Here is a 13938-nt window from a genome sequence, read left to right on the forward strand (position 1 = left end):
ACTAGAAATGCAAACGTGCATGATTTTCTCAATCCATTACGTTTCCTTTACAAAAAGAAGGGAACATTTGTTGAGTGCCTTTCATGTGTCAGCTTCTGTGCCAGACACTTTACATATCTTATCTCATTTAATCCTCACCTACAAAGTAGGTATCATTACTCCCATTCTACTTATAAAGAAACAGAGACTCTTATAGATAAAGTAACTTTATCTAAGGTCTCACAGCGAATGACTTAAGCCAAAGGCTGTCTGACTGCAAAGCCCATGTTTTTTCTATACCACCATACTGCCTTCACAAAGTTCTCCATAAATTCTGTACTATACTGGAAAAACAGTCCATCAAGCCCTGCCACATGTCTCAAAAGAAATCCCCAGGTTACCCTGGTCACAGCTGATTTGAATAGAGAACAGTGCCTAAGTCAAAGAAATCATATATTGGCTAGACATGAGCAAGGCATTCTAACTTGGCTTGGCATGAAACAATGCCCAAAAGAGATACTCCATATGGGATGGTGACAAATCAACCCAACTGCATTCTCGCTCTCCTTGGAAGTATACATCTGGGATGCAAATAGAGAGGCTAAATCCCTCTACCTCAGATTGTGTCTAGAACAATGCTGTGTAACACCTTCTGATTTCCCATGAGACCTGATGTACATCCCAAGCTTACAAGTCCAGTATACCTAAAAGACAATGTCCTGTCCTACCTCATTATCCCCTTGTAAGTTTGAAATAAAGCACTACTGTTAAAGGGAACCTAGACACGTCTTCTCTTCCTTGCAACTCTAAAGCAGTGATCGCCAAACTTTTTGTAAGTGTGAATCCCTATTAACAAAGAAGAGAAGGGAGGTAAGGACTTAGAGCACACATTCCCAAAATATGTATATTTAAATACACGTGGTACTATATTACTTTAATATTATATTATAAAAGATCACACAAAATAAAAATTTTAAAGGATTACATAAAAACACTATTTTAAAATAATTCTATTTTCTTTACTAACAGTACAATGAACTTTTTTTATAACAGCTTTATTGAGATATAATTCACATACCAAACAATTTACCCTTTTAAAGTGGTTTTTAATATAATCCAGAGAGTTATGTAACCACCACCACCATCTAATTCCAGAACATTTCATCATCCCAAAAAGAAACCCTGTACCTATTGGCAGCCACTCCCTATTTCCTCCTACTCTTATTCCCTGGCAACCACTAATCTACTTTCTGTCTCTATGGATTTGCCCACTGAACATTTCATAAAAATGAAATCATACAACGTGTAGCCTTTTGTGGCTGGCTTCTTTCACTTAGCATAATGTTGCTTTCAAATTGTAGTGGTCCATCTTCCTGTTCTATACACTTAGTTTCTAAATGTCTTGAAAATCACAATGGCTTTATATTCTTACTGATAAATATGTTAAAGCACAATATACATTTAAGACAATGTTCACCATTAACAATAATAAATAGAAATCCATATTTCAAAAGATTTACATAACAATTTCTAATTTTTGACAGACTTCTCATGCTGAGGCATTAGCTCTACCATTTTCTTATGGTTTGCTTTTATTTACATTATTATCTTCAATACGAAACTTGTGAGGGCTGGTTTAGTTAATCTAGATACCAAGAAATGTAAATCCACTTAGCAAAGAATTAGGAAAAAATACTTCATGATATATAAAAAGTGATTGAACGAGTAACTGAATTTATATGTTCCTTTTTACGTATAAAATATTGCATTTAAACAAATAAAGGAGAAAATAAATACAAACAGAAGTAACTGAATTTATATGTTCCTTTTTACGTATAAAATATTGCACTTAAACAAATAAAGGAGAAAATAAATACAAACAGAAGTAAGTAGATTTTCTGCCTGCACTCCATGGATGGTTTTGCAGCCCTCTTAAGTGTGCACTCACTCATTTAGAAACCACTGTCCTAAAGAACAATCTACTGCACATCAGCCCTCCCTCTTCAGATTCTGGAGTCAGGCTGCCCAAAATCAAATACTGACCATTCCACTTACGAAGGTAAGATTAGCTTCGTTACCTTGGGTGTGATATCTAACATTTCTGTGACTCAACTTCCTTATCTAAAAACAGGCATAAGCATATTCTCATAGGTTTGTTGCAAGGCCAAAATGAGTTATTATATATATGTAGACCACTTAGAACAGTACCTGACAAATAGGAAATGCTCAAAAAATGGTAGCTAGTATTGTTGTAATTATTATTCTCATACAATGTTTTTGGCCACAGCAAACTTACATCCAGTAAAAAGAATGCATACATGGTTGGGCCACCTTGTTTACCAGGGTTTCTTAATCTTTCCACCAAGAAGCTACTGAATTAAAAAAGAAGGCACACAGCTCCCTCCTTTCACCATCACTACTTTGTCAGGCGTCGGTGGCTCCTTTTCTTAGAGCTCCCAAATAAGACAATACTTTGATAATAAAATGCTTCTTAAGAATAAACACATGTTAATATATAATTTAGATTAAATGATCATAATATGTGGAGATTTCATCTCCAGTGGATAAGGAAATTTCTATCAAGTGGTATATTTCTGTGCCTCATCTTCAGAGGCCAGAGTTATAGCATTACAGCAAAACACAGCACATTTATGGACAATTGCCAGGGGTCAACCACTGGTATAATACGTCAATTACTTCCCAAGTTGACACTATACTCTTTGAAGGGAGGAATTTTGTCCCATTTATTCTGAATATCTCTGTATCCTTTCAGTACCTAACGTAGCATTAGACACCACAGGTACTAAACTAACATTCATTGAGCAAGCTTATTATATCTGTATTAAATTCATTCCAGGCCAAAATTCTTGCCATACTCTCTATAGTACAGAACTTTGAAGCTTCAATGTCTTCAATCACCCCTCAGCTGGAAAAAAGTCCCAAACTGTGCTTGAAGGAAAATTTGGCCTATGTTCTCCTTCAGCCCAATTCTGTTTAGAAGAAAGACTGTATTGATCACAGTTTGCACAGACTTATTTGCATGATTATTCGGTCAATGTATACTTCACTCAACTGACTCCATGATAATAGAGACAATGCTGGTTTTTCTTTCCATTGTATCCCTAAAACCTAGCATAGATCCACATGAGCTAGGCGCTCAATAAATACTTGTTGAATGAAAGATCTCCTGTTCAGGCATGTATCTTTGTTAAAGCTTTTTATCTTTATGACCACCTCAAATCTTCCTCCAGAGTAAAGCAACTAAGTCTGCCCTTGACCAGCAGCAGTATAACCCCAAAGTCACTGATGTTTAATACTTCTCAAAAGTTAAGAGAAACATAGTATTAATTCATCCATTCATCCATTCATCCAGTACATATCTGAACTCCTTCTACTATGTATCAAGCACCCTTCTAGATGCTGGTCTCTGCCCTCACAGTACTTGCATTTTATGGGGGCAGGTGGAGGAGACAATAAACAATCAATAATAAGTACTGCAGAAAAAAACTAAAAGGGTTTAGGGAGCCAGGGAATGCTGGGATGCAGGAGATGAATGAGGTTTGCTATTTCATAGAAAGTAGATAGAAAAGGCCAGGGCCGGCCCCATGGCTTAGCAGTTAAGTGCGTGAGCTCTGCTGCTGGCAGCCGGAGTTTGGATCCGGGCGCGCGCCGCTTGTCAGGCCATGCTGCGAAGGCATCCCACATAAAGTGGAGGAAGATGGGCACGGATGTTAGCTCAGGGCCAGTCTTCCTCAGCAAAAAGCAGAGGATTGGCATGGATGTTAGCTCAGGGCTGATCTTCCTCACAAAAAAAAAAAAAAAAAGAATTCAGGTGATATTCCTTCCACTACTTAGTTCTCTGCCTCATACTGCATATAAAACACCTGGGATGGGAATTGACATAGCTTGACTGTCAAATCAATCAGGAAATCATTCTAATGTGGGAACATTTCCCATTCCCCATTTTCTCTAACAATCATCTCATGTTTTAAGACCAGCTCAAAAGATACCTCCTCCATGAAGTTTTCCCTACTTTCCCAGCTGCTCACTTCTCCGTAATAGCACAGCAATGTGCTCCTCTCTCCATAAGCACACCTACCAGACATATCCTAAGGCTTTTCTTTACCTGCCTGCCTCCCAACTAAACCATAAGCTCTTCTAGGGCAACAACTAGACCTTATCCATCTATATTTGTATCCCCAGAACCTAATAAGTGCCCGGTGCCTAGCTGGCGTTCAATAAACGGAGAAAGAGCCATCTCTAAGTTATGCGAAAAATGTCAAATTTTAATTTGTACTTAGGTTTTTACCTAAGACTCTAGAAAACACCTGCATGAGTTAGGTTAAAGCAAGAAATAGGGCCAGAAGGCTGGTAGATGGAGAAATCAATCTTCCCTTGAGGACTTTTTCAAGTATATGCTGAGAAGTGCCAATAGATGGTTTCCAGGCAATCCTGTTCAGAGGCAGGGGTAAAAACAAGACTTCTTGTGATCTCTCACAACCCTAAGATCCCAGGACTCCCTTCGTCAGTGAGGTATCACTTTGGGGAGCCCAGGTATCCCAGACGAGGCTCTCACCTTCCCGTTGGTGGGAGGCTCCTGGATGTAGATGTTGCTCATGCTGGTCAGTCCTCAAGACTCTGCTCTCAATTGGGGATGAGAGCGGACGGCCGATCACTAAAGCTGTCCACCTATTAGTACAGGCTTCCTTAAGTCGGGTGGTCGCGGAAAGCTCCAGTCTGTCAATATCCTGCAAGACAGCGACGCCAAACGCTATCTTTTCCCTAAGCTAGCTCCTCACGGGCGCCGCCATGTTGTTCCCGGACCCGAGCACCGCTAACCCTGAGAAGGGGGATTCTGATAGCCTCCAAGAAAGGAGAAAAGATTATTAAGCCGCTGTAGATTAATTTAATTTCTATTACAATTTTAAAAAGAACGATCCGTTAAGTCTTGGTGTTGTTTACTTCACTACATGCGTGTGCAGGTCTCATTCACCTCCCGAAGCTGGCAGTAATGGTTCGGACCGTGAGTGAGCTGCAATATGCGTCCCCCGGAAGCTGGATCAGTGGTTACTTGGTTCCGCTATCGCCAGAGAATTATAGGGGCCCCCCCCCGAACTGTCATCTAGGAGCCGCGGCGCGGGTGGGAGGAAGAGGCCGCCCTAGCTGTGCGTTGTCCTCACGGCCGGCGGGAAGCGAGCGCGCTCTCGAAATCCTAGGGCTCCTGCGACCCCTTTCACAGCGCCATGGCAGTCCCAGGTGACGAGCAACGGCAGGCCCCGGGGTCTGGGCGAGGAAGGGAGAGGGCAGGGTAGGTTGGGGCGCGCTGGACCAGGGAGTGGCGCCCATGGGGATTTAAGCGGAGGCGTTAAAATTAACAGGTTCGTGTGGTTTACGTGAAAAAGTTTACACTCCGGAAATAAACGCGGAAGGAAAGAAAGAAACGATCTCCCCTGCGCCAGCCAAGCTCCAGTTGCGCTGGATGGCTTACGGGGCCGGTGCGTCGTGGCGGAGGGAGGGTGGCATGGGGAGGAGAGGGGGACGGTAACCGTAGGCCCAGGGGCCGGTGGCTGAGAAAGACCGACCCCAGCGGCCAGAGGCATTGTTTGTAGTGCAAGTCGCAGGGACGAGATGGGCGCCTGGGGTTCTTCTCTCTCTGCTTGTTGCATTCAGTTGCTGTGTGGCCGTGGGCCGGTCGCTTTGCCCTTCTTGGCCTCAGTGTCTGCATCTGTAAACGGAGATTTGTTGATTTATGTCTCTGGTTCCTTCCAGCTCTCAGATTCTGGGTCCAGTCGGTACTGACTTAAAAACAGTGAACCCTGCGAAATAAGTGCCTGAGAGATTTCCCGTCCACAGCAACCGGCTTACTTGGAAGTTCTAGAAGGGGAGGGCATCTCCTTAAACCAGCTTTGCCGCGATGTGTTCTGCAGAACACTGGTTGCAGGAGATAGTTTGAGAAATATACACCCCCCTCATTTACTGCCCCCCCAATCTTGTTTTAACCTGCCCTTCCCGGTATTATTTGAGCATGTTTGTTCTGTGGCAGCCTTTTCTGAACCGTATTTTACAGATAGCTGTTATGGGAGGGTTGTGCTTTTCTACCAACTGCAGTTTGGGGAGGAGCACGGGGGTGGGGGGGAATTGTGAGAGAGGAAAGACACACTCATTCATACACATAACAATCTGTGTTAAGTGCCTACTGTGTGCTAGGCATTGGGAATACAGTGGTGAGCAAGACACTTGCTCTTCACAGAGAATTTACAATTTGGCTGTAAGGAGAAAGTACTAGAAAGTCAGACAAGTGTATGGTAGGGAAAATACAAAGCTTTCAGGAGCACATAGTAAGAGCATCTAACAGGAGACAGGGAGTGCACAGAAGGACTTTCCAAAGGATGTGGCATTTAGGATGAGACTTGAAGAATGCAGGAGGGGTGGAGTGGTAGGAGGGGAAGTTGCAGCCAGAGGGACTAGATACATAAAGGAAGAAGAAATGTGTGAGAAGAGGAAATGAAGATGTTCCTATGCATGGAACTCAGAGTACAAATGGGAGAGAAGTGAGACATTAACTAGAGAGATGATAACAGTAGCTAATATTTACTAAACATTTACTATGTGTCAGATCTGTCAGATACTGTGTCATGCATTGTATTTCATCTAGTTTAATATGCACACCCACACTGTGAGATAGATATTAATATTTCCATCTTACAGTGAGGATACTGAGCCTCAGAGAAATCAAGTAACTTGCCTATTGATACAGCTAGTAAGTAACAGATCAGTCTGGCTCCTCTAGACCCCACGTGCTTATCCATTTTGCCCTGTTATAGTGTCATTTACATGGTAGTTTCCAGCTCTTAATGGACCTTGTAAGCCATAACAAAGAGTTTGGTCATTTTCCTAAGGACCAGGGGAAGTCATTTAAGGTTTTTAAACAGATTCACATTTTGGAAAGATCATTCTGGCTGCACAGTAGGTTGGAGGGGAGCTAGTTTGGATGCACAGTCACCAGTTAGGAGTAATTCTGGTAAGTTACAATGATACCTCAGGTACAGTCTTAGGAAGAAAGAAGCAGATAGACTGGAGATATATTTTTGGTGGTAGAATCACTAGGAATCGGTGGTGATGTAGTCAATGTAGGTGAGTACTAGAGGAATGAGGTATTACCTGGGTTTCATTGTTAGGCAATTAGGTGGGGCTATTTACTAACATAGGCAACACCTGAGAAAGAGCAGGTTTCGGCATGATGATGATTTCAGTTTGCGCCTTGTGTTGAGGTATAGTCAGACATACTAATGGAAATATCTAATAGACAATAAGGGATAAAATTTGTAGCTTAGGAAAGAAGCCCGAGTCAAAGAACAATTTGGTGTCATCCACACATATAATAGGAGTTAAGTCCATGGGAGTGGATGCCTTTGCTCAGGTAGAGTGTGTAGAGGGTGAAGGGAAGGTCTGTGGCTGAAGCCTGGAGAATATCAACATGGAAACGGCCAGCAGGGAAAGGCCAGTCTGCACAGTAGATTGCCAGATCAGCCCTGGTGATCTTTGCCTCACACAGCTGCGTCCGAAGTTGACCTGCTGTCACTGTTGGTTTCATGACTTAAGCATTTTGAGCACCTACATGGTATAGGCACTTTCGGGGACACAATGTCATGGTCTGTGCCCTCATAAAACTTGTCTGCTAATGAAAATGTGCTGCTTAAGAAAAAGGACAAAAGTGATTTTTTTGTCCTTATTGAAATTCCCTTAAACTTAGACCAGTGTTATAGTTATGTTAACTTTCTTTCAATTCAAAATAATGCTTCAAAGTATAATAATATTAAATTGTGCCATTAAGCTAGATGGCCAGACATAGATAAACTGTTTAAACCCAGCAAAAATTGAGATAATAGGTATGACAGCGCTGTAAAAGTACAATGCGAGTGCCATTAGAAAATATAGATATGGAAAATATCAAGACAATTTCTTGAGTGATCGATCCAGACAGTGTATTAAAGGAAAATGGGGCTCCATCAGAAACATTTTGAGATAATCATCAAAAAGGACAAGTATTATGTTATGCTCTTTTATTTTTAGGTATAATGCTCATATGGATTCATCATGGCATTTTGTGGGTGGTCCTGCTGGTGATTATTACAAGGAACAACTGTAAAGTAATGAGGCTGCTTTCCACAAATGGGAATCAGCCTTGTCTGTTTTATGGTCACCTACTTCAGCTGTTTTTGCACAGAATTGTGTGTCAGCTTGCTCCATTATGTAGGTAACACAACGAAATGTGTGTTCTCTTAGAGAAATCAGAGACGCTTAGTGTTATTAAAGAAATGACATCTAAACACAGATTTCAGCAAAGTTTAGTTTCTTTTAAATACTGCTTTTCCCATTCACAACTGTTGAAATTAGTTCTGACATTCATGTTAATGATTCACCATTCCCCATCAAGAGTTGACCTGGCACAGGTGGCAATGGATGTTACTGATGTGGTTGGCGCAAAAACTGTTTTTCTCTCCTTCAGTGAAATCTATATAGCCAAGAAAGGGAATTTTCTACAGCCAAATTAACATTGCATCTGACATATCAAAGTGAGTCATATTCTTAAAACACATTACTACAGCATCTTAGTAATCGAAGAATTCTAAATTACACTACATCCATTTTACTCCTAAACTATACTATACATAATTTCTTTTCTCTCTAGTCTATGCTGTACGTTGCTGCTGAAATAATTTTCCTAAATCATGTTTCTGATTCCTGGGAGGCAGGAACTTAGTTCTTGACCCATATCTGTGAATTTTGTATTTCTCTTCAACCGGCATAACCTTTCTGAGACTCAGTTTCCTTGTCTCTGTAGTGAAGGAGTTGATGACTAAGCTTTCTTTCACTTCTAACCTTCACTTCTAAGCTCCACATCTCTGCAAGAATGAAGTGCACCCTCCTAGGCATGGCCTCATCGCTCTTGCTACCCTTTCCTCCTGCCACTTTTCTCGTGCATTCTACAATCTTTTGAATTGGCCAGCTATGCCCAGAACCTATCCTATGCTTTTCTACCTACGCTCTTTTGTTATCACTGTCCCTCCTTTACTGTTCGTATCTGGCTGTGGGAAGCTTTCCTGATCTCTTAGCTGAAAGTCTTGCCTGCCACTTCTTCCTGCTTATTAACAGGGCCATGTGTCTTTTATACAGGCACATTCTAGCATGTTTCACAGCTGTGGGTGCATATACTAGATAACCTAGTATATTGTAGTTTCCTTTAGTGTGGGAGCTTTAATTTATTCATCTTTATGGCTTCTCTAACATCCATTTCAGAGTTATGCCCATAATCAGTAAGTAATATTAAGAAGCTTGATCGCTAGAATAGCTGCTGAGCAGAATCTGGTACTAAAGTAAACAGACTAAACTAGATAGCCATCTTGATTCTGCTTATTAGATAATAAAATTAAACTTATCTGTGTCTCTTCTTATTTTAAACTGGTGACACCTATAGTTTTTTTCTTCACAAGTTATTTGTATTTAGTGAGGCAAGTAGACGAAAGCATTTTATACATTTACTAAAATGTTAACTCTTTTATGTCAGTAGTTTAAGATAAACAACTCTTTGATTTATTTTTATCTCACCTTTTGAGTGTCGAATGATTATGAAGGCATTTTTAACTGAAGGTGAGGACAGCTTCTCTTTCAAAACGTTTGCATCAAGGAACTCAGTTAACCTGTTTTTGTAATTCCCAAAGAATTTTTAATTTCTGCTGTTCTTTTTACTTTGCCTTCAGTACAATATTCAGGGATCCCAAAAGAAGGATTATATCTATCAATTCTTAATATAAAGCAGTAGAAAAGTTTAACTACTTGGAGTTTTACTTTGCATTCAACTTTAGCAGAACACATACATGTTATATAGATATTAGCACCTATGTGGTGTAAAATCTGGACACAGTTTGAATTTTAAAAGCAGAAAAAAATTGAAGTTATCTTTAAAGATCCCCAAGTTATCATAACTAGAACTATAATGGAGTAACCAAATGTAAAACTTAGTGTTACAAAACAGAAAAGGAATCTAATCTAATTGAATCAAATCAAATTAAAAATGAAAAGAATGGGCAGAGGTGATTGCAATTAGCAATTTTACTAGTAATTAGCAAATTACTTAATACAAAGAAAACTTCGTTACTTAAGCTGTTTGCTTTTAAATTTAAATGATTGTAGAAAATATTTTAATATAAAGAAAACCTGAACAGCCTTCCTCAAAAATCTAAAATAGACAATAAGAGAGAAATATTAAGATCCAAGCATCACTGTTAAAGTTCCCAGTGAATAAATTGTTGACTTTGGAAACAAGGGTGATGTGAAACTTCAAGAAGATAAATTTAGGTCAGTATGATGGCTTGCCACACCTCTGAGGGCCTCTGAACAACCTGAGGCAACTGTCAGGGACACTCCATCCCTTTCTCTTACATTTTCTGATTCTTTTTATCTTGGTTCCTGCTTTGTGGTCTTCTTTAACCTCTTTTCTCTTCCTTCTTTGCCTGACTGTTGCTTTTTTTCCTTTTATGCTAATTACTTTACTAAGATATAATCTACATACATTAAAATGCACAAATCACAAAGGTACAGCTCGAATAATTTTATATCTCCACCTATCACTGGGATCAAGATTTTGAATATTTCCATCACCCCAGAAATTTCCCTCGTGCCTCTGTCATTTCCCCCTTTCCTTGTCCAACAACCATTATTTTGATTTCTATTATCCTTTTATTCCTTTTCTTCTAGTGCCTGTCATGCCTCATGTGGGCCAGTGATACTGCAGACACTATCTAGTTTCACAGGTGGCAGCTGGGAGCTATAGAAGTTACTGATCCCAGCTGCTGAAGTACTGTTTTTTGTTTATTGCAGTAACATTGGTTTATAGCATTGTATAAATTTCAGGTGTACATCATTATACTTCTACTTCTGCATGGATTATGTCATGTTCTCATGTTCACCACCCAAATACTAATTACAGTCCATCACCACACACAAGTGCCTAATTATCCCTTTTGCCTCCTCCCTCCCCCCTTCCCCTCTGGTAACCACCAATCCAATCTCTGTCTCTATGAGTTTGTTTATTGTTGTTATTATCTACTACTTAATGAGTGAGATCATATGGTATTTGACCTTCTCCCTCTGACTTATTTCACTTTGCGTAATACCATCAATGTCCATCCATGTGGTCACAAATGGCTGAATTTCATCGTTTCTTATGGCTGAGTAGTATTTCATTGTGTATATATACCACATCTTCTTTATCTATTCCTTCCTTGATGGACACTTAGGTTGCTTCCAAGGCTTGGCTGTTGTGAATAACGCTGCAGTGAACACAGGGGGGCATGTGTCTTTATGCACTGGTGTTTTGACATTCTTTAGATAAATACTCAGCAGTGGAATAGCAGGATCGTATGGTAGTTCTATCCTTAATTTTTTGAGGAATCACCATACTGTTTTCCATAATGGCTGCACCAGTTTGCACTCCCACCAGCAGTGTATGAGAGTTCCCTTCTCTCCACATCCTCTCCAACACATGTTGTTTCCTGTCTTGTTAATTACAGCCATTCTGACAGGTGCAAGGTGATATCTCATTGTAGTTTTGATTTGCATTTCCCTGATAGTTAATGATGTTGAACATCTTTTCATGTGCCTGTTGGCCATATCTTCTATGGAGAAATGTCTGTTCAGGTCTTTTGCCCATTTTTTAATTGGGTTGTTAGTTTTTTTGTTGTTGAGATGCATGAGTTCTTTATATATTTTGGAGATTAAGCCCTTATCAGATGTATGGTTTGCAAATATCTTCTCCCAATTGTTAGGTTGTCTTTTCATTTTGTTGATGGTTTCCTTTGCTGTGCAGAAGCTTTTTAGTTTGATGTAATCCCATTTGTTTATTTTTTCTATTGTTTCTCTTGCCCGGTCAGACATGGTGCTTGAAAATATGTTGCTAAGACCAATGTCGAAGAGCGTACTGCCTATGTTTTCTTCTAGAAGTTTCATAGTTTCAGGTCTTACATTCAAGTCTTTAATCCATTTAGAGTTACTTTTGTGTATGGTGTAAGGTAAGGGTCTACTTTCATTTTTTTGCATGTGGCTATCCAGTTTTCCCAACACCATTTGTTGAAGAGACTTTCTTTTCTCCATTGTATGTTCTGGGCTCCTTTGTCAAAGATTAGCTGTCCAGAGATGTGTGGGTTTATTTCTGGGCTTTCGATTCTATTCCATTGATCTGTGTGTCTGTTTTTGCGTCAGTACCATGCTGTTTTGGTTACTATAGCTCTGTAGTATATTTTGAAATCAGGGAGTGTGATACCTGCAGCTTTGTTCTTTTTTCTCAGGATTCCTTTAGCTATTCGGGGTCTTTTGTTGTTCCATATAAATTTTAGGATTCTTTGTTCTATTTCTGTGAAAAATGTTGTTGGAACTTTGATAGGGATTGCATTGAATCTATAGATGGCTTTAGGAAGTATGGACATCTTAACTATGTTAATTCTTCCAATCCAAGAGCACGGAATATCTTTCCATTTCTTTGTGTCTTCTACAATTTCTTTCAGCAATGTTTTATAGTTTTCGGTGTACAGATCTTTCACCTCTTTGGTTAAGTTTATTCCTAGGTATTTTATTCTTTTTGTTGCAGTTGTAAATGGGATTGTATTCTTAATTTCTCTTTCTGCTACTTTGTTGTTAGTCTACAGAAATGCAACTGATTTTCGTACATTGATTTTGTATCCTGCAACTGTACTGTATTCGTTTATTACTTCTAAATGTTTTTTGGTGGATTCTGTAGGGTTTTCTATATATAAAATCATGTCATCTGCAAATAGTGACAGTTTCACTTCTTCCTTTCCAATTTGGATCCCTTTTATTTCCTTTTCTTGCCTGATTGTTCTGGCTAGGACTTCCAATACTATGTTAAAATAGGAGTGGTGAGAGTGGACATCCTTGTCTGGTTCCTGTTCTTAGAGGGATAGCTTTCAGTTTTTCAGCATTGAGGATGATATTAGCTGTGGGGTTGTCATATATGGCCTTTATTATGTTGAGGTACTTTCCTTCTGTACCCATTTTATTCAGAGTTTTTATCATAAATGGATGCTGTATCTTGTCAAATGCTTTCTCTGCATCTATTGAGATGATCATGTGATTCTTATTCTTCATTTTATTAATGTGGTGTATCATGTTGATTGATTTGTGAGTGTTGAACCATCCCTGCATACCTGGAATAAATCCCACCTGATCATGGTGTATAATCTTTTTAACGTATTGTTGTATGCAATTTGCTAGTATTTTATTGAGGATTTGTGCATCGATGTTCATCAGTGATATTGGCCTGTAATTTTCTTTTTTTGTGTTGTCTTTGTCTGGTGTTGGTATCAGGGTAATGTTGGCTTCATAGAATGAGTTAGGGAGCTTCCCCCCTTCCTCAATTTTTTGGAAGAGTTTGAGAAGGATAGATATTAAGTCTTTGAATGTTTGGTAGAATTCACCAGGGAAGCTGTCTGGCCCTGGACTTTTATTTTGGGAGAGGTTTTTGATTACAGTTTCGATCTCCTTACTGGTGATTGGTCTATTCGAATTCTCTATTTCTTCTTGATCCAGTTTTGGAAGGTTGTATGATTCTAAGAATTTATCCATTTCTTCCAGATTGTCCAGTTGGTTGCCATATAGCTGTTCATAGTATTCTCTTATAATCTTTCGTATTTCTGAGGTGTCTCCTCTTTCATTTCTGATTTTACTTATTTCAGCCTTCTCTCTTTTTTCTTGGTGAGTCTAGCTAAAGGTTTGTCAATTTTGTTTATCTTTTCAAAGAACCAACTGTTGCTTTTGTTAATTTTTTCTATTGTTTTCTTAGTCTCTATTTCATTTATTTCTGCTCTGATTTTTATTATTTCACTTCTTCTACTGATTTTTTTGGCTTTGTTCTTCTTTTTCCAGTTCCTTTAGGTGCATTGT

The 13938-nt window shown here is 39.4% G+C and overlaps 2 protein-coding genes across 5 annotated transcripts in view; one reads left to right on the forward strand and one right to left on the reverse strand.

Moving 5' to 3' along the window:
- CWC27 (CWC27 spliceosome associated cyclophilin) overlaps positions 1 to 4973 on the reverse strand; it is a 220084-nt gene extending 215111 nt beyond the window's left edge. Inside the window, exon 1 of one of the 3 annotated variants that reach the window (XM_058563996.1) lies at positions 4556 to 4969. In XM_058563996.1, coding sequence (XP_058419979.1) covers positions 4556 to 4597 — 42 coding nt within the window. In that variant the 5' untranslated portion in view covers positions 4598 to 4969. Of the gene's footprint in view, positions 1 to 4555 lie in introns of all 3 variants that reach the window. The other 2 variants (XM_058563995.1, XM_058563997.1) reach the window with 2 other exon arrangements.
- A 101-nt stretch (positions 4974 to 5074) lies between these two features.
- The window catches only part of SREK1IP1 (SREK1 interacting protein 1), a 54293-nt gene continuing 45429 nt past the window's right edge, over positions 5075 to 13938 (forward strand). Inside the window, exon 1 of one of the 2 annotated variants that reach the window (XM_058563999.1) lies at positions 5075 to 5235. In XM_058563999.1, coding sequence (XP_058419982.1) covers positions 5223 to 5235 — 13 coding nt within the window. In that variant the 5' untranslated portion in view covers positions 5075 to 5222. The remainder of the gene's footprint in view (positions 5236 to 13938) is intronic. The other variant, XM_058563998.1, reaches the window with a different exon arrangement.

Source organism: Diceros bicornis, chromosome 20 (assembly GCF_020826845.1).
Source record: "Diceros bicornis minor isolate mBicDic1 chromosome 20, mDicBic1.mat.cur, whole genome shotgun sequence".
NCBI lineage: Eukaryota > Metazoa > Chordata > Mammalia > Perissodactyla > Rhinocerotidae > Diceros > Diceros bicornis.